The sequence below is a fragment of the Talaromyces stipitatus genome, genomic scaffold (genome assembly GCF_000003125.1).
Source record: "Talaromyces stipitatus ATCC 10500 scf_1105507295527 genomic scaffold, whole genome shotgun sequence".
Taxonomy (NCBI): domain Eukaryota; kingdom Fungi; phylum Ascomycota; class Eurotiomycetes; order Eurotiales; family Trichocomaceae; genus Talaromyces; species Talaromyces stipitatus.
The window spans coordinates 2,253,924-2,276,294 of record NW_002990114.1 but is presented as its reverse complement, the minus strand read 5'-3'; the positions used below and the strand labels follow the sequence as shown (position 1 = coordinate 2,276,294).

The 22,371-nt window shown below is 48.1% G+C and overlaps 5 protein-coding genes across 5 annotated transcripts, besides 6 other annotated features; 1 reads left to right on the top strand and 4 right to left on the bottom strand.

Moving 5' to 3' along the window:
• Nucleotides 1–725: 725 nt before the first annotated feature.
• Nucleotides 726–4,974, bottom strand: TSTA_088790 (glycogen branching enzyme GbeA, putative; the record flags this gene model as incomplete). The annotated part of the gene is made up of 8 exons (XM_002478561.1): nt 726–1,383; nt 1,432–1,767; nt 1,812–2,503; nt 2,559–2,671; nt 2,723–2,822; nt 2,876–3,000; nt 3,057–3,069; nt 3,349–4,974. 8 exons carry the CDS (start codon nt 4,972–4,974, stop codon nt 726–728), a joined length of 3,663 nt encoding a protein of 1,220 aa, XP_002478606.1.
• Nucleotides 4,975–5,593: 619 nt separating this feature from the next.
• Nucleotides 5,594–5,617: a microsatellite.
• A 484-nt stretch (nt 5,618–6,101) lies between these two features.
• On the bottom strand, nt 6,102–10,335 carry TSTA_088780 (jumonji family transcription factor, putative; the record flags this gene model as incomplete). The annotated part of the gene is made up of 3 exons (XM_002478560.1): nt 6,102–9,873; nt 9,924–10,021; nt 10,072–10,335. The coding sequence occupies 3 exons, from the start codon at nt 10,333–10,335 to the stop codon at nt 6,102–6,104; spliced, it is 4,134 nt and encodes a 1,377-aa protein (XP_002478605.1).
• Nucleotides 10,336–10,739: 404 nt separating this feature from the next.
• Nucleotides 10,740–10,770: a microsatellite.
• A 987-nt stretch (nt 10,771–11,757) lies between these two features.
• On the top strand, nt 11,758–13,468 carry TSTA_088770 (GABA permease, putative; the record flags this gene model as incomplete). The annotated part of the gene is made up of 3 exons (XM_002478559.1): nt 11,758–11,855; nt 11,901–12,461; nt 12,532–13,468. The coding sequence occupies 3 exons, from the start codon at nt 11,758–11,760 to the stop codon at nt 13,466–13,468; spliced, it is 1,596 nt and encodes a 531-aa protein (XP_002478604.1).
• A 279-nt stretch (nt 13,469–13,747) lies between these two features.
• Nucleotides 13,748–15,754, bottom strand: TSTA_088760 (nuclear RNA binding protein, putative; the record flags this gene model as incomplete). Its single annotated transcript, XM_002478558.1, has 2 exons — nt 13,748–15,652; nt 15,725–15,754. The coding sequence occupies 2 exons, from the start codon at nt 15,752–15,754 to the stop codon at nt 13,748–13,750; spliced, it is 1,935 nt and encodes a 644-aa protein (XP_002478603.1).
• Nucleotides 15,755–16,610: 856 nt separating this feature from the next.
• Nucleotides 16,611–16,635: a microsatellite.
• Nucleotides 16,636–16,682: 47 nt separating this feature from the next.
• Nucleotides 16,683–18,454, bottom strand: TSTA_088750 (sexual development activator VeA; the record flags this gene model as incomplete). The annotated part of the gene is made up of 2 exons (XM_002478557.1): nt 16,683–18,256; nt 18,307–18,454. The coding sequence occupies 2 exons, from the start codon at nt 18,452–18,454 to the stop codon at nt 16,683–16,685; spliced, it is 1,722 nt and encodes a 573-aa protein (XP_002478602.1).
• A 221-nt stretch (nt 18,455–18,675) lies between these two features.
• Nucleotides 18,676–18,696: a microsatellite.
• A 754-nt stretch (nt 18,697–19,450) lies between these two features.
• Nucleotides 19,451–19,489: a microsatellite.
• A 1,024-nt stretch (nt 19,490–20,513) lies between these two features.
• Nucleotides 20,514–20,570: a microsatellite.
• Between the last annotated feature and the right edge of the window lie 1,801 nt (nt 20,571–22,371).

Genomic DNA, 22,371 nt, shown 5'->3' with positions numbered 1-22,371 from the left:
AAAGTTCTTCAAATCTCGTACAATAGCCAGAATCAATCCGTAAGTCGTCCTTCGTCATAAAGAAAAGAAAGAAACTTCGTCCCGTCCCCGCAAGATGAATCCGTATAACAGGACAGCTGCAAATAGACGACTGCAATACGTATTGAGGCAATGATCCAAGCGTCTCCGGGGAAAACCAGTATGGGATCGGTTAGTCAAGTTAGACCTAATACTAAACACAGAACATAAAACCGAGGGTGTTTCATAGTTCCAGCAGTGTTATAGTAACAAAAAGTCCGGAGAAAGAACATGCGGGGAGGAAAGCAGCAAATGACGTCCTTCGGTCGAAGGGAGCTATGCCCCCGCCTTTAGTATATAAGCCATTATTTGACACATTATTAACTATGCGCGGTGGCTTAGTGGTACCCCGTGGGCATATGTACCCCAGGTATCTGGTTCGACACTTCTTGTCGTCTTATGAAGTTGGATGATATTGTCCAATTTTTTTTACCTTTTATTTTTGCTTATACCCTACTTTATGCTCTAGACAGATCTAATAATTATCAAATTGACTAGGCGACAATTTTCAATTTGAATACTATATGTATCGTGTTCTCTGCACTTTACCAGTATGGGTATTATGATTAATGTACGAAGATGATCAGATGATATAAAAGAATGAAACCAAACGACAATCCTCTAAAGAGTGCTTTCCAGTGCAAAGACCTGCTAATGTTAGATACCTCCTAAACATACAGATAGGATGAACATACCAGAGCAGTCCTCGTAGGAATATAAACCTGCAAGAAATTTTTACGTCCATTCCATGGGAAATCCGTGGTGAAGAATCGAGTTTCCTTTTGATTACGGCCGTGACCACCAAAATCAGTGTCGTCCGTATCCAGGACAATGCGATATGTGCCTTCCTGCTCAACACCGACGCGGTAATCGGTGAAGCTCTGCGTGGGATGAAAATTGAATACCCACAATAATCCCGCACGCTCAAAGACGATAACTTTGTCGCTCTCGTTCTTCAGGCTGACGTATGCTTGTGGCGAGTGTAGCCAGCCGTATTTCTCCTCGGTTAACTGCATGGCGCGATCAAAGTCGTTTAGGAATCGGTATCGAAGTAAATGATCCTCTGTCAGATTCAGCAAACGACGTGCGTACCAGAAGGAATTGTTGTTTCCGGCGCGAGGGAAATCGAGCCATTCGGGATGACCGAATTCGTTGCCTTCGAAATTGAGGTATCCTTCACCACCAAGGGCGTGCGTTACCAATCTGATCATCTTGTGGAGGGACATGCCGCGGTCGATGACGGGGGTTAATGGAGTTAGAACAGACATTTTGGTGTACATTTCCTTATCGCACAGCCACATCATGAGTGTCTTGTCGCCGACGAGACTGTTGACAGTTAGTTGGGTATCACCGCAAAGATAAGGTAGGGCTTACGCTTGGTCGTGACTCTCAGCATACGCGATTGTCTTCTCGCCATGGCGACGGTTAGTGAGAGTAAATACTAAATTACCCATGTCCCATTCATCGTCCTGCTTCTCTTTGAGCCATTTGATGTACATATCCGGAACGGCCATGGCAAGACGATAATCGAATCCCACTCCGCCCAGGGATAATGGTAGACAAAGTGCCGGCATACCAGAGACATCTTCGGCGACTGTGATAGTCTCTGGGTACAACTGATGGAGCATCTCGTTGGCAAGCTGGAGGTACATCACACTGTCAGAATCGACAGCGGGGCCAAAGTACTCGTGATAACCACCGGAAAAGCCTCTACTCTGGTCAGCATCATCTCAACAAGTAGACAGGCTACATACGTTCCAATCCCGTGATGGGTGTACAGCATGCTAGTAACACCATCAAACCTAAACCCATCAAACTTGTACTCCTCCATCCAGAAACGAAGATTGCTGAGCAGAAACCGCAGGACTTCATGACTGCCATAATTGAACAAACGACTATCCCACAGTTCATGTTGACCTTTACCTCCAGAATGGAAATAGAGGTGGTCACTGCCGTCAAACATATTCAACCCATCCAGCACATTCTTCGAAGCATGGCTGTGCACCACATCAAGTAAAACCACAATTCCCATGCTATGTGCAGTGTCAATCAATTCTTTAAGATCCTCGGGGGGTCCGTAACGGCTACTTGCCGCGAAGAAGTTGTTAACTTGGTAACCGAAACTAGCATAGTATGCATGTTCCATAATCGCCATCAATTGGATAGCATTATACCCCAAGTATTTGATCCGTGGCAACATCTTCGTCGTAAAGTTCTTGTACGTCGCAACCTTCGTCTCCGGCGAGGAAATACCGACGTGAGCTTCATAAATACGGAGACTGGCAGGTTTCTTAGGCCGATCATGTCGGAAAGTATATCTCTCATTTGGCGGGGGATTCCAAAACACAGCGTCGTAAACGGGCGAGACGTCAAGGTCCTGGGTGACACGTTTGATCCACGCGGGGATTCTATCGATTACTTCCCCGGCGCGAGTGACCATGGTAATCTGGGCTCAGTCAGTTGGGGTTTACGAGAGCGAACATGGACGGAGCGGTGGGTACCTTGACTTTGCTTCCGTGAGGTATAGCTGGGACGTCATCCTTGGCTGGGACGGTGATTTCCCAGACACCAAAATCATTCGCCTTCATGGGATGAGCTTTTCTGTCCCAGTTGTCTAGATTCTATCAGCATTGCCTAGCACACGTCGATCCAACGATAGGCTTACTGAAATCGCCAATTAAATGGGCTTCAATCGCACTAGGCGCCCATTCTCGATAAACAACATCGCCATTCTCTTTGACATTGAATCCGAATTTTTCGTAGCCCTATATAGCGCCCGTCAATTCGGCCCATTGTTCATAGGAAACGCAGCACGGACCCTGCTGAACTTTTCGAGACCACCTTCAGTATCATTGATTTTGCTAATCCAGCTCTGGGCGTAAGCGAATCGAGTCTTAAGGGCGTCTTTGAACGGTTCGAGCCAAGGATCGAGCTTGAGGACACCTATGCCGAGCATTGTTAGCACGCCGTCGAGATAATAGGGGAGCGGGGCAGCAGACCAGTGCCGTCGGGCTGCTCAGTAGGAGCTGCCATGGCGTGGATATATTGGTTATGAACAATTAATTGACAGATAGAAATTGAGGATGGAATAATCGTAAATGAGAATTAAATTGATAGATCGAGAGTTTGTTTTTTTGGCGAGAACAGGAAAAGCAGGAGGAGAAAAGCACAGGCCGTCTGGGGTGACAGCTCCACTTGACATGACATCATCTTACTCTTAATTCATTCTAGTCAATTGATCCTACTAAACTTCACTTTTTATCTATCCATGAAATCCTAGTCAATAATCACCATCAACTTCTTCCACCATGTGTCTCGCACCGGAGGAGGTCGCTCCGCCGCCATAATCTCTTCCAACCCCGTATGCAAATCAACCTCTTCCGGCCTCCAAGCCCACGGATCCTTCCAAAAGACAATCCGATGACCAAAATACAATACCAAAAATGCAGGAATGCCAATATACGCCGTGAAAAAGCTGCTGACCGACCACTTGGACGGGAAAAATACAGTAAATCCGTTGATCAACGTGAGGAAAACGCAGCCAACAATGGCAATATATGCGCCGTAAGGTTGTAGACGCGATTGGTACGGACGTTCAACGCCCTGAGTCTCGGCGGCTTTGCGGAATCGGAAATAAACGACACAGCAGCAGATCCAGGAAATAAAGCCGGAGGTATTGGTGAAGTTGACGAACCAGTTGAATACGACGGAGCTGGATGTACCGACGGATAGGTATGCGAGTAACGAAAACATGGCGGAACAAGACACTGCTATCCAGGGGACACCCCATCGATTACAGGTCTTGATCACGCTAGGCGCGTTACCGGACATGGCCAGTCCATACAATGATCTGGAGGACATGTACAAGAAGGAATTACCCGAGGACCAGGCAGAGGTCAAAACCGCAGCGTTGACGATACTATCCAAGACGGGAATACCAGCGTTCTTGATACCGACGACGAACGGAGAGGAGCCTGCGCCGGCGCCACCGTTTGTCAACCGACTATCGTTGGAAGGGCAGATGACACCAATCGCCAGGACAGCAAGAATATAGAAAAACACCAATCGATAAATATACCTCCGAGCGGCGCGCGGCACGTTACGTCGCGGAGACTCCATTTCACCACCGGAAATAACAATCAATTCAGGCGCAAAGATGAATGCAATCGCACTCGAGACCATGCATTGCAACAACCCGACAAATCTCCCCGCATCTCCATGAACAATATACGTATTAAACGAGCCGGGATCCTTCCAATAATGAAAACCCAGACGCTGACGATCCGGTCCACCGCCCCAAAAGAGAATAAAACTGAGCATCAAAAGTCCGATAAGAGTGAGAACCTTGATACTGGCAAACCAAAACTCGGATTCACCATAGAACTTGACCGGTAAGAAATTCAGGGCCACAATGACCACCAACATAACCGTAATCCAAACCGCGACATTGACACCCGGGTTCCAGTAATTAATGACCAGTGACGCGGCGGTGATTTCGTAAGGGACCAATATCCCAATAGAATACCAATAGAGATACCCCATCGCAAAACCCAGACTGCGCGACACATAGCGAAAACCATGATAACTCATCGTACCACCGTGCACGGGCATATAGGCGCCAATCTCGGCAATAGCAGTGACAAGACAATACACAAGACACGAGATAAAAAGATAACCCAAAAACAGCGACGCAGGACCTCCGATGGCGAGTGATTGTCCTGCACCGACAAATAGACCGGTCCCAATTGTGCCGCCGAGGGCCATCATTTGTACATGACGACTGCGTAGACCGCGCTCGGTGGAGGTGTAGCGTTCATCGAGCAGGTCTGCTTCGACGAGGGCGCGGACGGTGTTTCGCTTTTCGTCTTGCACTGAGTGCGAGACTTGGGTCTCGATGGGGTTGATTTCGGGTGCCATGTTGCTGTCTCACCCTACTCTTTTTGCTATGAGCATTCCCTCAACTTTGAAGGAAGGAAGAAGGGAATGCAGAGAATTATATACTCGGCCTCTGCCCCATCCCCAACCAGCGACCTGCGCACCTTATCCAAATACGAGTCTCGGCATCCCAATAAGGAAAGAATATGCTGTCGTATCACTCCACAACTTATCTCTCCCCATGGTCTTTTTGTCGACCGAATCAAATCAATTCCATAACATAAGCGCAACTGACAAGAAAAATTTCCAGAATGAAAATCCCCCGCAAATCTGGGCGAATCAGATAGTCCCGTATTGTGTGCATTTAGGGTAAACTTAGGGTGTAACCGAGCCGGAGACCGGAGAGATAAAAGGTACACCGGACCGGTTGCTTTGACTTTGTTAACGCGTTTCGGGTCCTGTTATCTGATAGATAATAGCATTTCTTTACTGTTCATATGTAATAAATATCTTTGAATGGTTATAATAGTATATAAAAAATACGGTGGGCGAAAGTAGGCCACACCATACCGTCTCATTCGATTCTCTTTTATTTAACAACGATAAAAAAATTCGTGGCTGTGGACGATACAAATGGATGGATGCATATCAGCGAGAAAAATGTGTTGTGTTGTGTTGTGTTGTGCGAGGACGGGAGGATCAGATGTTGTGTTGAAACGGGAGTGAAAATTTTTTCTCGTGCTTCAGCCATGCCGTATAACGGTACACTATCTATTGAACAAATCGGCGGTGCTTTAGGGCACCGACATTGGGAAAACATAAGGAAGAGGGGGGCGGAAAGAAAAATAGACATTTGAGATTTGAATTTGACATCGGGTAAAGGATAAAAGGGAGATCGGAGAAAAAAGGGGTCATCAAAACATCGTGATATAACAGTAGGCATAAGTAATAATGGGAAACGAAAAAAAACGCCCAGATCATGCAGTCATCAATCGGATACAAGTCACAGTAGGAGGAAATCGTAGTGACAGATGGGATGGTCGGAGAAAAGGTGCCGGAATATATGTGATTTACGTCGTGAGGAAATTTTTAATGAGATGAACATAGTCGAGGTCAGGTCGGGTCGAGGAAGGTCGAGGTTGTTTTTGGGTAAAGAGGAGGAGTCGGGGTTATGGACTTAAAACTTCACAAAGATCCTCTGTCGTGTCCATGCCAAATCCAGCCATATCAACCGAATGTAATGAGCCCGGTCCACGACCCAGAGAAAGTTCAGACGACGCATAGTCATGTTTTAATCGCTCGTGAGGCCCAAAGAACGGCCGATTCTCTTCTATAGGCGTCGTCCCATCACCACCCGGACCCCAGGGTCCATGTTGCCAGAACCGAGTATTGGCTTGCTGATCTCCAAAGAGGTCGTGATGATCCGAGAGATGTCGAGGTACAATAGATGAATCATGGTCACCGTGACTGTTAAAATCGTGCGGTGATGGGAACCCAACCAGATGAGGACGACTAAAGCTCGACGTCGGCGAGTCTGCATGTAATGGAAAGTCAAGCCGATCTAATCGATCCATCCGATCCATCCCATTCATCGGGAGATCATCAACCGCCGTAATGTCGATGATCGGGTTATTATTATTGCTGTTGTTTTGTTGAGCAAGAGCCGTCGACAAGCGGAAATTCGACGTCGAACTCTGTCGGCTATGACTTGGGGCTCTTTCCACAATCCGTTCCTGTACCCAGCTGCCACAGGCCTTGACGATTTTTTCCTGGTCGGCCGGTGACAGCGACGCAAAGTAGTCGTTGGCCAGCGATGGTTTAGAAAAAGGCTCCTCATCCACAAGATTATATTCCTTCTTAGCCCATTCAGCTACTCCAAACGGTGACTCGTACGGTGATTTGTAAACAGCGGGTGTTTGGGCTTGTTGTTGTTCCAGGTACGCGAACCTCCCAGCCACCCGACCGGCGGCATAATTGGGCCGATCAAAGGGCTGCTGTTTTACATAATCGGGCTCTCTCTTGGGAATAACATCGAGCTGGTCGCGATGAGTAACGACGGAAAATCGCAGCATTCGAAGTAAACGGGTGACTTCTTCCGATCGCATGTTGAGTGGTTGGAGGGGCAGCAAGGTGCCGTCGGACGCCTTCGGCTGGACACGTTGCTGCGCCATGGCCAATTCCAATTTTTCCATGCCAGAGGTCGGCGGCACAGAGCCCATAGGCCCCAAGAGGGTCTCGACGACCAGCTCGGGGCTGACGATGGTGTACCCGGCGAGAATGTTGGCATGGTCGGTCATTTGCGCCAGGCGGCGACGAGCAATCAACTCCCGCACATTGGCAAAAGTATTTGTTGGCGGATCGGGCTGGGGCTTCGGAAAGGCGGCATAGGGATTCGGACGGACAGCATTGGCAGTGTAGAAATTGGCATTATTCAGGTGATGCAGCGTGTGGTGATGGGGTGGTAGGTGTCGGTAGGCAGGAGTCATTGCAGTGTTTGGGGAGCGACGCTGCAATGACGAAGAAGAACTGGGAAGCGTTGTGTTTGGAGGGGCAGTGAGGTGGTGGGGGTGTTTACTCTGGCGAAATCGGCCCGCGCTAACTGACAACGCCTTCACCATCTCCAAGAAATTCGACCGCGCGTTGTGGACCGTTACACTAGGGTTGTGCGTGAATTGTGCCCTACATTCTGTCGACGATTCCCCAAGATAGTACCACATCTGCTCCGGCTTATAAATGTCCACTTGCACACGAATCGCTTCTGCTGGAAGTGGTGCCGTCTCGAATTCCGCCCACTGGAACGGTGCGTTGGCGTCGCAGAACGGTGTTCCCGGCTGAGGCAGCGTCGTCGACAGATCACGATGCGTCTCAGCCTTTCGCACCAGATGAGCAGGAAGCGGCTGTGTTCCTGGTGGTAACGGAGCAAAATTAGTCTTGCGAACGACCAGAATCCATCGGTACGGCAGTTCAATAATGTCGCCGCGGGGCAGCACCTTGAGCTTCAACATTCGCTCCACTGGCCGGTTTTCCAGCACAACAGCTCCGTTGATTTCTTTATCAGCCTGGAACTGCAGCAGATCGCCCATCGACAGCCGACTGGCGGCCTGGAGCACTTTCCGGTCTTCATCAGACGACTCCGACGAGCCGAGTCGCTTCTGTCGGTGGTATTTACATTTCAGGTCAACGCTAGGCACATAGTACTGTTGGCCGCTATCTGCAATCACCAGAATCGAACCAAACTCGACCTGTACTCCAGCCAGAAGAGCGCAAGTGGGGTGGTACGCCCGCGTACATTTACCAAAATTGCACTGAAAGCAAGCTCCCCGCACTTCGCGGCAAAACAAGCATTTGAGACCCATTCTTGCTTTGGGGATCTTGTCAATGTCACAGACAACTTCCCGTCCAGAGTCATCGCGAAGGATTGAGGTTTCTTCGATATAAGTCGCACAGCGTCGGTGGGCATGTGCTTTGCCGTCCTCTGTTGGTAACAGATCCTCATAATCCATGTCGTTAGGACACAGGACACAAGGGATCTTGCGAATGGCGTGATTCTGCATACGAGCGCGCTTCGAGCGGGGTTCGTCACCCTCATGTTTGCGCTTCCTACCACGGGATGATTTCTCAGGCACGCTACGGGGAGGCGTGAGCAGGTCAGAAGCACCATCGTCATCGCTCAGGTCACTATCAATGTCTTCATCATAGTAATCAGGCGTGGGTTCGCCTCGCAGCTTCCGCTCAATATCGTTGACGTCAATCCAGACGCTGTCGGGCTCGCAGTTACATTTCTTCGCGATGCGGCCATAGTCCAGCCACTGTTCCGTGGCGAAATTGACTGACTCTGCGCAATTGTATCCCAAATTGAAACCGGAATGATAGCCATACGGATAGGTGATCATGAACTCGCCTTCGTAGTGGACAACTTTGTTCACGGTGATTCCGAACCGTGTTTTCAAGATGCTGGGAGAGACCAAGTATGTCTTGTGACGAAGAAATTGATCGCAGTTCTTCGCATCACTTGGCCAGAAGCTTTTCATGGCTGCTTCAAAACGAGGAGCATCTTCTTGAGAGATGCTGTACCATTGCTTCGGAGCACCGAAATGGATATAGTTGATACTGTACAAATCGACGTCCTCCAAATGCCACGCAAAGGTCGCCTTCCACATACCGAGATAGAGATAGGCAGTGTTGACACCGGGGACTTTCTGTCCTAACACGTCGAGCAAATTGGGAAGCTTTGCTACGTTCCAAGAAGTGGTCGAATCATCAAAGAGCGAGCCAGGCATGTCTGCCCCGTACATGGGGTTGTTGAACATGAGCGATTTCCAGTATGCAGTCTCCAGCTCGTCACATCGTTCCGGAGTGTACTCGTCGTTATCGTGAATGCGATAATCGAATCCTTTGAACGCTTCTTCATCCACTTGATCGAGCGCTTCGCCTCGATTGTGCTTCCTCCGCGACGATACCGACTTGGGTTGTCTGCCCTTGCGTTTTGCAGCCGGAAGAGCCTCTCCATCGCTGAGGTCTTCCGTCTTGGTTTCGACTGGGTTAGATTCTGGAGAGACTGGTGTCGGTGGTCCCTCCAAGCGTGATTTCTCGGACTGGTCCTCAACGGGCGACTCTTCCTTGATCTTGACTTCTCTCGTTCGTTTCGGCGGCCGGCCTGGACCACGTTTCTGTGAGCCGGAACGGACAGTTGTAGTGTGAGTCTTGACCGCAGCAGGGCGGGGAGCTTTCTCTTGAGTGCGGCGACGTTCTCCTCGTCTTGCGGGGGGTTGGTGGCTTCCATCGTCGCATAGGGCTTTCCATTGTGGGAGGTTGTATGATCGCTGCTTTTCGATGTTCGCCTGTGTGTATGTACCGTGAGCGCCGTGGAATTCCTGCATGATTGGATTCTTGACTCGAATGCTCTTGACTGCTTCGTCTAGTGCGGGAAGAGAATCCCTCCTGGAAGATGTCAGCTGGGATTGTTGGAGCAAGGGACACAGACAACGTACCATTCCTGCGGCGGGATAACTTTGACGATGCCGGACTTCATGCCGTATTTATCAATCTTCTGGATGAAAGCCTGAAAGTCGTGGAATTGGTCCATGGTCTGCAGCGATCAGTATCCTCCTTCAATTGATCTGTAATAGGCAGACTCACCGGCTTAAACACGGGTATCCTTCCTCCCTCGTAGTAATGATCAGGCTCGATATCCTCTTCTACAGCTTCCACCGACGCCGCAGCCGCATGATGATCCAAGTCGAGGTCGGACAATTCCGAGGGCACCCCTTCAGCAACATTTTTCTTGCCGTCGGCGCTGTTTGGAGGTGTAATGGAGGCGGCCGTAGTCTCGACGGAATGGAACGATTCCAGCGCCGGCGCCGGCGCTGGCGCTGGCGCTTTCTGGTTCAGCGCAGTCGTCATCACTTCTTCCCCTTTGATAATTTCCTTCGTAGATGTAGACGCGCTGCCGTCGGATTTGTGACCGCTGCTCGACGGCTGGTGAGTGTAGTTACCCCCCCCCCCAGCGGTTGGGGGATTGAAGGTCGGCGGAGACTGACGGAGCGGATAAGGATTTACGCAAGTCGGATAGGTCGAGGAGCGTTGAAGTCGAGAAATCAGTAGAATTCAGATGCTGAATAACATGAAGCCCCTCTCAGCGCCGCCGAAAATAAAAAAAAAAAAGGGAAACCAATGATGCAGCTGATGCAGGCCAGCGGCTGATTGGACGTGATAGAGTAGTGAAAAAAAGGTAATGTATGAGATTTGCAGTAAAGTTGCTCAGGCGGGTATTGGCCGATGGATGGATCAGGTAATTCAGTGGATCCCGTTGTCGTGTCGTCGTCGTCGTCGTCGTCGCTAGACTCGCTACAATACGGTGGGTGTATTCTGGATTGAAAGAGGTATTAGATTCAATAGATTGACAACGAGCGACAGATCTGTTCGGGACCGAAGCAACAGCGAATGGGTTTATCAGATGTGGCGTTGAACATAGCCTCAGGCCGAAAGGGAGCGATGATGAGGGCCACGGCGGATAAGGAGGCCCTGAGCACGCTATGCCGGATTGGGTCGGGGTTGTTCGTACTCTGTATCGACTTTTTGACGGCGATATCAACTAGGCTGCGCGTACAAGTATTTGTTGAGTTGTCCTCTGTATGGGTAATGAAGAAGATGGAGATAGACAGTTTGTTTTCATGAAGCATTCCTGTGCTCGTCATATCGAGCCTCGTCGGGCCGGATTAACATACTTCCCGGGCTATACCTTCCCTTTCCGACACCCGTTTAAGACCGACTTCAGACTTACCTTAGCTATCATAAGCTATCTCTAGTTAAGTCCTTTCAACAGCTTCACGTGTGATCAATACCGTCTCAGTCATGGCTTGTATTCAATGTATTGACAGTTGGTTGATCTGACATGCAGCTACGTACTATAGTACTAAGCTCTTGGCCTACTACCCCGGGCATGAGATACAAGGTAGACCCTCGTTGTGCATGTAAACCGATCAATTAACTATTATATAACTAGTATATGAGATCATTATACATGAACTACTCCGTATACCAATGTGAATTTTCTGCGTCTATAGTAGATAACGACAATGACAAAAACAGACAAATAATCCTTATCTTCCTGCGCCGGACGGACTGCTCCATCGAGTCTAGTCCTAGACCGATATAGGCGACGTTTCCATGAGGATTCTTTGCTCTTATCAGAGGATCACCAGAACCTTATCAATAATCAAGGTACTTATCGTGTGAGCAGCTGCCTTCTTAAACCAGCGCTTCTCCCTTCTTTCTATACTCCGGATTCTCAAATTATATGGATATAGACAGTCAAGACACAAAATGACGGGGCAAACAAGCAGTGCGGATGCCGCGCTCGAGCGCATGGGATACAAGAATGAATTACCCCGGAATTTGAGCATGCTGAGTGTGCTAGGCTTGTACGTCTCCCTCCCGAAATATGAACCATCCACCTAACGAGATAGGTCCTTTGCAATCATGGCCGCCCCCTTCGGTCTCAGTACCACATTGTACATCACGCTGGTAGACGGCCAATCCGTAACCATCATCTGGGGCTGGGTATTAGTGACCCTAATCTCAATCGCGATCGCTGCCTCTCTCGCCGAAATCTGTGCCGTCTACCCCACGGCCGGCGGAGTATACTACTGGAGCGCAATGCTCTCAACGCGGAAATGGGCACCGCTAATGTCGTTTATAGACGGCTGGTTGACGCTCGTCGGTAACTGGACGGTGACGCTGAGTATCAATTTCTCCGGCGGACAGCTTATCCTCTCCGCGATTTCGCTATGGAATGAAGACTACGTGCCGACGCCGTATCAGACTATTTTGATGTTTTGGGCTGTTATGCTGGTGTGTGCGTTGGTGAACATTTTTGCGTCGAGATGGCTCGATTTGATTAATAAAGTGTGCATCTATTGGACGGCTGCGAGTGTGATTATTATCTTGGTGACTCTGCTGTCGATGGCGGATCATCGTCGGTCAGGCGAGTTTGTTTTTGGCCATTACGATGCATCGTCAAGTGGATGGTACGTCTCCCTCCCCCCTTCCTTGCCCCAACCAACTACTCTGTCGATATTTCTAGGCTAACAGACTTAGGCCAAATGGATGGGCATTCTTCGTCGGCCTTCTCCAGGCAGCGTATACCCTAACCGGCTACGGCATGGTCGCAGCCATGTGCGAAGAAGTGCAAAACCCCCATCTCGAAGTGCCCCGCGCCATTGTCCTGTCTGTTGTCGCCGCCGGAATCACTGGTCTAATCTATCTGATCCCTATCCTCTTCACTCTCCCATCCGTTGATATCCTGCTGGCCGTCGCCAACGGTCAACCCATCGGGCTAATATTCAAAACCGTCACGGGCTCTGCCGGCGGCGGATTCGGTCTCTTATTCCTGATTTTGGGAATCATGTTCTTTGCAGGGATCGGTGCACTTACAGCAGCCAGTCGATGCACATACGCCTTTGCTCGGGACGGCGCAATCCCTGGATTTCGGGCATGGCAAAAAGTCAATAAATCGTTAGACGTGCCCGTGAATGCAGTTATTCTATCCGCTGTCGTGGATTGTCTACTTGGATTAATCTATTTCGGCTCCAGTGCTGCATTCAACTCTTTCACTGGTGTGGCTACAATCTGTCTCTCAACGTCGTACGGAGTCCCAATCTTGATATCGGTGTTACGTGGTCGTCGCGCCGTGAAACATTCCTCCTTTTCTCTGGGAAAATTCGGATACGCTATTAACATCACCACGATATGTTGGATTGTCCTCGCCGTGGTTCTGTTCTGTATGCCCGTTTCGTTACCCGTGACCCCCTCGACCATGAATTATGCTAGTGTCGTGTTTGCGGGGTTTGCGTTGATTAGTGTGATTTGGTACTTTGCGTATGCGCGCAGACATTTTACGGGACCGCCTGTTATGGCTGATTTGGTGGATGAGATTGGTGATAGTGGTACTCCGGATGTTGGGGTTGTTGCTGGGAAAGCTGTTATTGATACAGAGGCTGACCCGGTTGGTGAACCCGAAAAGGTTGATAAATAGTTGTATTAGATTGGAATGCATATACAGGTAACCCAGGAGGTGTTACATCTCCTGCATGGTTCATACATATAGATCTACCCGCGTGTGTTCATCCGCACTTCTCTATCTCCACAAGTGAAGATATGCAAGATAGAAGAGATATGAAATGAACGTATAAATCAATTGATTGATGTAACTAGTGAAATACTCCAACAGAAACGCCTCATAAATCATGAATGACATGCATGCATCGCATCGCTCACTCGACAAAACGCAAGAATCAATCAGCAAATTAAGCAATCAAAAAATATCCTCAGGCCACGCAAACTCCTTTGACGGAATCCTCGCTTTCATCGTCGAGGTAAGCTTCTTCGGCGAAACACCAGACTTGGTAGAGTCCAACAATTCCTTCGGAACAGGAGGGACAGGCGGAATATTCTCGTACCCGTCACCACTGCTACAAGTCCATCCTTTATTCTTCTTCTTCTTCTGTGCTGATATATTCCCTTCCTGTTCTTGGAGATGTTTCCCTTCTTCTTCCTTAGAGGCAACAGCGTCAGCACGAAGATTGCGAGAGGATTGTTTCGCTTTTAATCGTTGACTGGCTTTGGTGGTTAGACTAGATGCGCGTTTGTCGCGTCCGGATTTGAGTTTGTTGCGTAGTCGTTTCTCATTGCTCTTATCTCCTTCTTCCTCGTCATCGTCATCACCATCGGGTAAAGGGTTTCCGCAATCGGCGGTGTAGTTTTCTTCCAGGTCGATTGTCCCCGTCGGCATGGGGATGGGTGACTTTCGTTTACGCGAGAGACTATCAATAGGTGGCCATTTTGTGACTCTTTGACTCGTCCCCGGTTGGACGTAGCCTGCTTCCAGGACTCGTTCAGAAAGCAGTGTTGGTAGACCCTGTCTGAATTGACGGTCGTGCTCGTCATCAACACAGATTGTCGGAATAGGCGGTTGGTTGTCATCCGGAACGTATTCACGCAACTCTCGCCGAGCACGCTCTAGCTTGTCTTCCAGATTACTAACCCGTTTCAATAATTTGGCCTGCTTATGCAACTCTCTGCGAGACTGTCGTCGCTCCATCTGTTGGTGGTCTCGGTCATCATTTCGCTCAATCGACGCCCGCATACTCATAGGAGACACATCCCGGAACCGTATCGCCGGAATACTCAGATTAGAAGTCCTCTTCCTCAATTCTGAGAACGACTTCAGCTTCAACACCCCTCTTTCAGGAGATATGGGTCCCAGTCCGTCAGGGGATATACCAACAAGCGTATCGTCCTGGGATATACGGCTTTCGTTAGCAAGTTTGTAGCCCATTTTCTCCTGGATTGATTTCCATGTCTCATCGGCAACGCCCGCGTCAACCTGATTCTTCGTACTGAAGGTAGTGTTGGTGCCCCTATAACCCGACTTTTTCAGCTCAGCATAAGCCTTCTCCGCTTTGGCCTGTCGTTGCTTCATAATCTCCTTTTGCGATTTTGCGGCTGCGTCTTGCTCGGACTTGTTACCCTTTGATCCACCAAAAGGATGGAAAGCGGAAGCAATAGCCTTTCCAAAACGGAAAATTCCCGACGACCTCTTCTCCAAACTCTTCCTATTTTCTGTTTGGCCGACATCTGCATGGGTCTGACGATCATCCAGAAAAAAGATACTGGGCGGCTTCTCACTAACACGATCATTCATACTCCCCTCAATAAACCTCGAACGACGAATCCTCAACACCGGCGTATGCTTATTTTTACCAAGCGTGGGCGTAGATCGTCGTGCACTCAAATCAATCTTCATTCCGTTTTCGTCATAGGCGATTTCGTTTTGTACCGGCCAGCCGTTTGATCGGCCCCGTTTAGCTGAATGGACTGATGTTGTATCCTCTGCAGTCTGCTCTTGTAGAACATCTTCATCAGCATCGTCGAATCTCCCCGATATATCAGATATGCTATCTGGGAAAACCTCTGCAGGCGACAATTTGCGTTTATGCTGATAACTCGATGCCTTCGTCATACTGAATCCGTGGTATCGGTACTCGTTCTCCGTATCAGTAAAAGTACCATCAGCCTCGAGATGATCAACACGACTATCGGAATCGTCGTCGCTATCTTCGAACACGAGCGATTTCTGTAGGAGCGGGTCTGCTTGTAGAGGGTCGAATTGGAGATTGATATCTATGTATGGCGTGTAATGATATGGACGCTGGGAGTGCTGTATCTGTTAGTATACTTCTGCCTCGTGATGTATCATGTAAACTCCTCGTGCATGCAGATAACAACAAACCTCCGCAATCTCCGTTGAGGTTTTCTCCATGGCTCAGTAGACAGATGATGCGATGCCTTCAACCAAAAATGTAAAAACAGTAGACTTACCAAAAATCAAGAAGAAAAAGGAACGAAATCGTGTCGTATCAAATATCAAATAACATCGCCAAAAAGAGCATCAAAACATAACTTCGCTGGCTCGCAAATATGCACGAAAAAGAAAAATAATAATAGAAAAATATGTAAATTCCGCTGAATGTTCGTCCTCCAATCTGATGAAAGTCTTGTCTGATGACAATGTAGGGATGGTAAATATTGGTCTGGTATGGAGGGGAAGTTTGGGGTTTGTGTTTGTTTTGGTTTATTTACTTTTGGACTTGGCCGTTACGGTAGATAAGATAACGACCAGCGTCACGGGATTAGTTAGACATGACATCTCATTGGGTACTATCCATCAATATCATTATTTTAGAACTACGAGTAATTCTCGAATTGTTTCTCCTAACGTGTTCTTGCTTGATCATCCACGAACTAACCAGTCAAACGATGAATTGAATCTTTCCCAAAATCTCAGCAATACAATATAACATGTAAATAGAAATTTAACTAGAAGCAGAAGCATACCACATAAGGAAGCAGACAAGGAGAGATATATGATATAATAGATGATATAACCAAAAAAAGACCATGCCGACAAGGCGAGTTCGTATCTGCTTGTAATGAAGATGCAGTGCATGTATGAGAAAAAAAAAGAGTTGAGGCAATCATATACAGGAAGAATGAAAACAAATGTTGCGCCAATGTTGTCAGCAGAAATTGAAGGAAGAGTGTCTTTTCCTTGCATCTTACAAAGAATAAGAATGAAGTCAAGGAATAAACACCAGTCGTAGTCCCGAATATAATCCATGTATATATATATATATATATATAGTCAAACGAACCAACACCCGGTCAGGATTCGTCAGATAAGAAGGAAGTTAAACCGAAAGCTGGGTTTTGCTGGACATTCTACCATCTGCTCGCCTGTATTCCATTTGTGGTCGTTCCCAATTATCTGTTTCCGCTTCTATGAATGAGTCGCGTTTTCCGGACACTGGAACTATGGGTTGATGACCGATGCCAGCGTAATCATTGTCTGAGGAACGGATGCTTTTATGCATGTGACCATCGTGACTATCGAATGAATCTTCGTGGGTACGTTTGGCGATTGTGGGTTTGATGGCGTAATAGGATGGTCTTCTTTGTTGGGAGATGTCAGACGCTGAAGGTGGAGGTGGTGGAACAGCGCCGGCGAATTGATCCAGGGAACTGATTGGTGGTAACATGATATTAGACGCAGGAGTATGTGGACGCGGTGGAACGGACTGGGCGGATGATGTGGTTGCGGAAGACGGGTAGGGTTCGGAGGACGGACCGCCGTATGTTGGAGGATCGATGGGTGCTGGGTTGAGGATTGAGGGGAGATGGTGAGGACGTGTGGAATAAGAGTGCGGTGTTGGTTCGTATTCGGATGCATTGGATGGATGGCGGGAACGCGGTAATTGAGGTTGTGACGAGTATGTTGACGTTGGCGTTGAAGGGCCAGAAGCGTAGATGGAATGCGATGGTGGTGGGGGAGGCGCAGCTGGCAATTGAGGTGTTTGATAAGAAGTCGAAGAACCAAAAGACAGATATCCAGGCGCTGCCGATGTCGAAGCAGGTGCTGGCGGTAGTGGCGGGGGAGGATGTTGGAGCGCATGGTGCTGATATGGAGTTGACGTTGCAGGCGGCGGAGGCGGTCTTGAGTGGTGTGTTGTATATGCAGGATATTCGTGTGTAGAATCTCGACGAGGAGTCTGACCCGGGTAAGGATATGGTGCATCAACAGTGCTGTTACTGGCGGACCGCGGACGTTCAACCGGTGTAGGAGTTGTGTAACGGGACGAACGACCGTATTCATCGTTGTATTCACCGTAGTCCTTACCGCTGCTCTTCTCACCGCGACGTCTCATGCGCACGTCACGACGAATGCGTACACGACAGCCTTGTTCGGCGACAACGCGGCTGAGCGAAGTGCTGGTCGCCAATCCCGGGAACTTCTTTGCACTGTATACCTGGAATGGGGTCGACTTGACCTCTAGCCTGAAGTTCAAGAACGCCTTGGGTGCACCTGGTTTGTTTGAGGTGGTCACTGGCTGTTGAGCAGGCAAAGCCGCATCCTTGTCGGCATCCTTTGGATCCTTGACCTCTTCATACAGGTTGAAATTGAGTCTGTAGAATCCTTCATGTCGAACAGACAAGTCCGGGAAGATGAAATATCCTGCTTGAGCCGGACGATCCAAATATGCAATGCCTGCTACGGGCACGCCTGTCAAAACAGGACATGTAGGAGGTTGTCCAGAGACACGGCCTTGTGCGATCGGACGGGCGTTTTCCAGCGTAGCAAACAGGAAGAAGTTGGCATTATAGGCAAATGTAATATCGGTCTTGTTCATGTCATTGTCGAGCTCAGATTCAAAAACACGCAATTCAACGACAGGTGGAGGGTCGACAGGACGACGGTCAGCCGATGCTAGTTCTGTTAGTTTGTCACCATTCGTCTTGTGTTCGTCGTGTACATACATTTTGCCCCAGCACCGCAAGCACGAGCCCTCTCGGGCTGCTGAATAACCTTGAGGTTGTATGTGATTCTCTTTCCTTCCCGACTGACCCGACTGAAGGTATGCTCAGTCTCGTTGATAGGGGCCATCAGGCCTGATCTTGCAGCCATTTTGCAATGCAATAGCTGAGCGAGCGAGTCGCTCTGTGGTTGGAAGAATCGAAAGTCAGCCTGCTACCTGATTCCCATATGCATTTGTATGTCGGTCTGATCGATCGAGTCTCAAGGTTTCGAATCCAGTATTCGAATACCGTTGACGATTGCGCTCTATCGAAGTTTTGTCGATGGCAACCATCAGATGATCCTCTCAATCTTCCGTCCTATTTTCCTCGTTCTTTCTTTCTTTCTTTCTTCTTTATTCCTCCTTTCAGCAGCCCGTCGTACCGATGGGATGATGACCAGGTAGAGGCTGGTACGGAGTAGAGAAGAAGTGAAGTTCTGCAGACGACAGCGAGACCGAAGCCGAGAGCACGGACACGGACTGGCTAAATTGCTCTAGGATGCACTAATGCACATTATTATAGCCGTATTGTAATTACGCTATAATACGATGGCATTTATTCAGTGCACGGGCTTATTGCTCTTCTGGTATGGTTTGTATCACTAGTTTTGTTGCGAGTATTCTTCTTTTCTTCAGGCTTAAGTTATCTGTTTGCTGAGTTGCTCAGGCTGCAGTGACCCAGAACAAGGGCACCACACAACACGAGGGCATCAACCATGGTCCAAGACGTATTATTGGGCGGTATTATGCTTCTTGATTTGCCGTGAGTGGACCAGAATTCACGGGGTACAACTCCAGAATCAGGCGTATCCAGAGGGCCCTTCTCTACGGAGTAGACTAAGTAAAAAGGCAAAAGATGGCTTACCAGATTCGTCCTAACAGTGACACTAATACTCGCTTTCGATACAGTCGACTATGATACAACGGCGTACAGACAAACTAGACCGTTGTCCAACCATAAAACATACGGAGTGCATACGACGGAATATCTAAATCTAACAATATTGATCGTCACGCGAGGCGTGTATGGTAATCGCAATACAGACCGGGACAACGGGGTGGAGTGACCCGGCGGGCGGCTAGCTCCACTGTCTTAGCATGAAGAAGTATGTATATATGTATGTATGTACATAAGTAAGTAAGTAAGTTAAGTAAAGAGTACTAATTACCAAGTTGGGTTAACATCATTCCAATCTGCAGTTATCTTCAGAAGTGAGGAAAAAGAAAAGAACAAAGAAGAATCAACTAACATACAGCGGACAGAGTAGTATGTATGTAAATAATAATAATAAATATGTTGCTACGTAAGTTAAGTACTCTGTAAGTAATTCGTCCAACCGAACTCAGGCTGACCAACAGGGTGTCGCGCAGTGGATCATTCTCCCAGCCCGTCGTCGCGGGTCGCATGGTCCCTGCGCAGACACGATTGATTCGTTCCCAACGCTGCAACACCCCTACTTCCGGAAACGGAAAGCGCTTCAGTTCTGCACCTCGATGAAAATAGTTAGACACCCCCTTTATCCAATCATACCCTCTACTATACGCTGAGCTAAGCGAATCCGGTATCGGTTCGGAAAAACTTCCCCTAATCATCCGATTCAGCGGTGTTTGGTCCTGACTCGTTGACATTCCCAGTCCTGTGGATTTGGGATGAGCCCTTACTCGTGGCCGTCTCCTTGATGTTACTGGTCAGCCACTTCTTTGTCTGATTTCCTCAGCTTGCTGACTTTTGGCAGGCTTGTGAGTACAGCCAGCCATCCGCAGACCATACTCCCGTACGCCTTGTGGTGTCTTCAGTCGTATTTACTCTTCAGTCAAATCGAGAGTGCGCTCTGATTGTTACCGCGCTCGGCGCCGTCGATCCGGTACCCAGGCGGATGTACCAAGTTTGCATGCGAACTGCGCTGTCTTAATAATACATTTATGTAGCAAATAATTCTCCGACTTATGCGGACATGGCGTTACATATTGTTACGTGGTTACATTACACGTACTACGGAGCTGGTGGGTATTCCCAACCAACATCCCTGGAAACCTTATTGATCTCAACTTTAGCATTGAAGCGGACACCGTATGTTTGTACGGAGCCGTCGGGAGTTATTATTGACTCAGTCAGCGACTGCGTTAACTTGACTTAGTGAGTAGGGTAAGATATGCGATGAATCGTGGTTTTTTTGATTTTTGGTCTTTTTTTTTTTTTTTTTTTTTTTTTTTTTTTTTTCCTTTCCTCCTCCTCCTGATGGTGTAAGCTAGTAGCAGTACTACATCAATCCAAAGCAAGAAAGTCTCAAAAATGAGATCGATCAAATTGACAGTGCGGGGCCGTCAGCCAAGACTATCCCGGATCCGGACTAGTGCGAGTACGGAGAACCCGAGAGCTTATTTGTACTGAAACTGTACTCCGTACCATTACACGGTAGTTGGGTCTATCGTCTTGCCGACTTTTGTTGTAGTTAATTAACTTACGCTCTCTCCAGCTGAATAAGCGACCAGCCAAAAAGCAATCAATCCACACCCATAATTCAGCTTCACCCCGGGTTTCAACACCAATTTTGAGAATCAACTCATGTACGACGAACCTTGTTACTCCATGACTTCCGTCATTCCATACGGAATGCATTGATCTGGAAGGATTTATCGAGCCAAATCCTTCAACATTCTAGAACCCCCAAACTTATTCGTGGAATGTTAAGAATCCATGGATATGTGTCCATGTATTGCCCCACTTGTTTCGTTTCATCCTTCTGGATGCGGCGGTTGATTCAGTTATCGATCTGGTGCTTGCACATTGCATCTACATAATGCATACATACTCTAGGCATGCTGTTTGATGCAGTCCGTAGATAGGTTACCACCTAGAGTGTAATAGATCTAGCCGGTTCGACTCTCAACTCTCGAAAGTGTAGTTTGGTCTCGATGCAAAGTCATTGACATCATAAACCAGTGGTTAATCCTTGAATACCTTTGTAAAACTTGTATTCACTGAATACCATTCATATGCACGACATTGCAGAATTCGATGAGAATGCCATGAGTCGTCCCATGGACTCGAATGACGGGAATAAGCAGATTCTGCTCATCTCGAATATCGTACAAGATCGTACCGGACGATCGGCCACATGACGGGCGCCGCTAGACCGGTTTGGGAGTGGATTCCATTTTTGTCTAGGCCGGAATGGTAATGTATTCGAGAATACTCAGAATACAACTGTCCTAGTATGAATGGCGAGATATGAACGTTCCTGCACAGTCATTACTGACTGACATTACATCTGTCTACGTATGTGGTTCTACGATTAACCTACTAGGTAGGTGAACATATATGCCAATGAATCAATTCAGCTGCTGTCTGTTGCACAATTCAACGTTCTCTTGGTGTCACCTACCCGGTAAATCTCACCGGTCCCTGTTCTATAATCGACGAGATCGCAGAAGATACGTATTGTATATCCAGATCTCGATATCTCTGATATTACCATATCCTTGCGACCGTTATCCAATGCATCGATCCGGTCCACATGCCGAACGTTGACCCCCTTAGAACAGAGCATTATTCCACCAATGTATGGCCATGCATGAATCATAAAAAATCGAACCCGTTGACTTGAACATGTGTTCTCGTCGAGTTTGACCATGTTATCGTCCACAGTGGATACTTCTAGACCCTTGAATCGAATACTAGTACAAGTTTGTGTCGGAAAAGGAATGTGGGTATCCTATTCCCAAGAACTTCATGCCGCACGGCCTGTGGTCCGGCTATATTGCCGTCAATTAATATGTAGAAAGTCATACCATTCGCTATAACTTGTCTTTTGACTTTGTGACTGGCTGACACTTTGACTGTGTAGTGCCTTATGTGGAGATGTGGAATATGATGTATCGGAAAACATGTCTAGACTGTTAAGAATCAGGCTCAATCGCCGATGGTTGTATCCACTGTGACTGAGGACCGTTGCTTGTCTGTGCTTTGGCTGTCGGTCCGCGTGTACTCGCTTGATAATCGATATCATACGCATCATATGCGTCT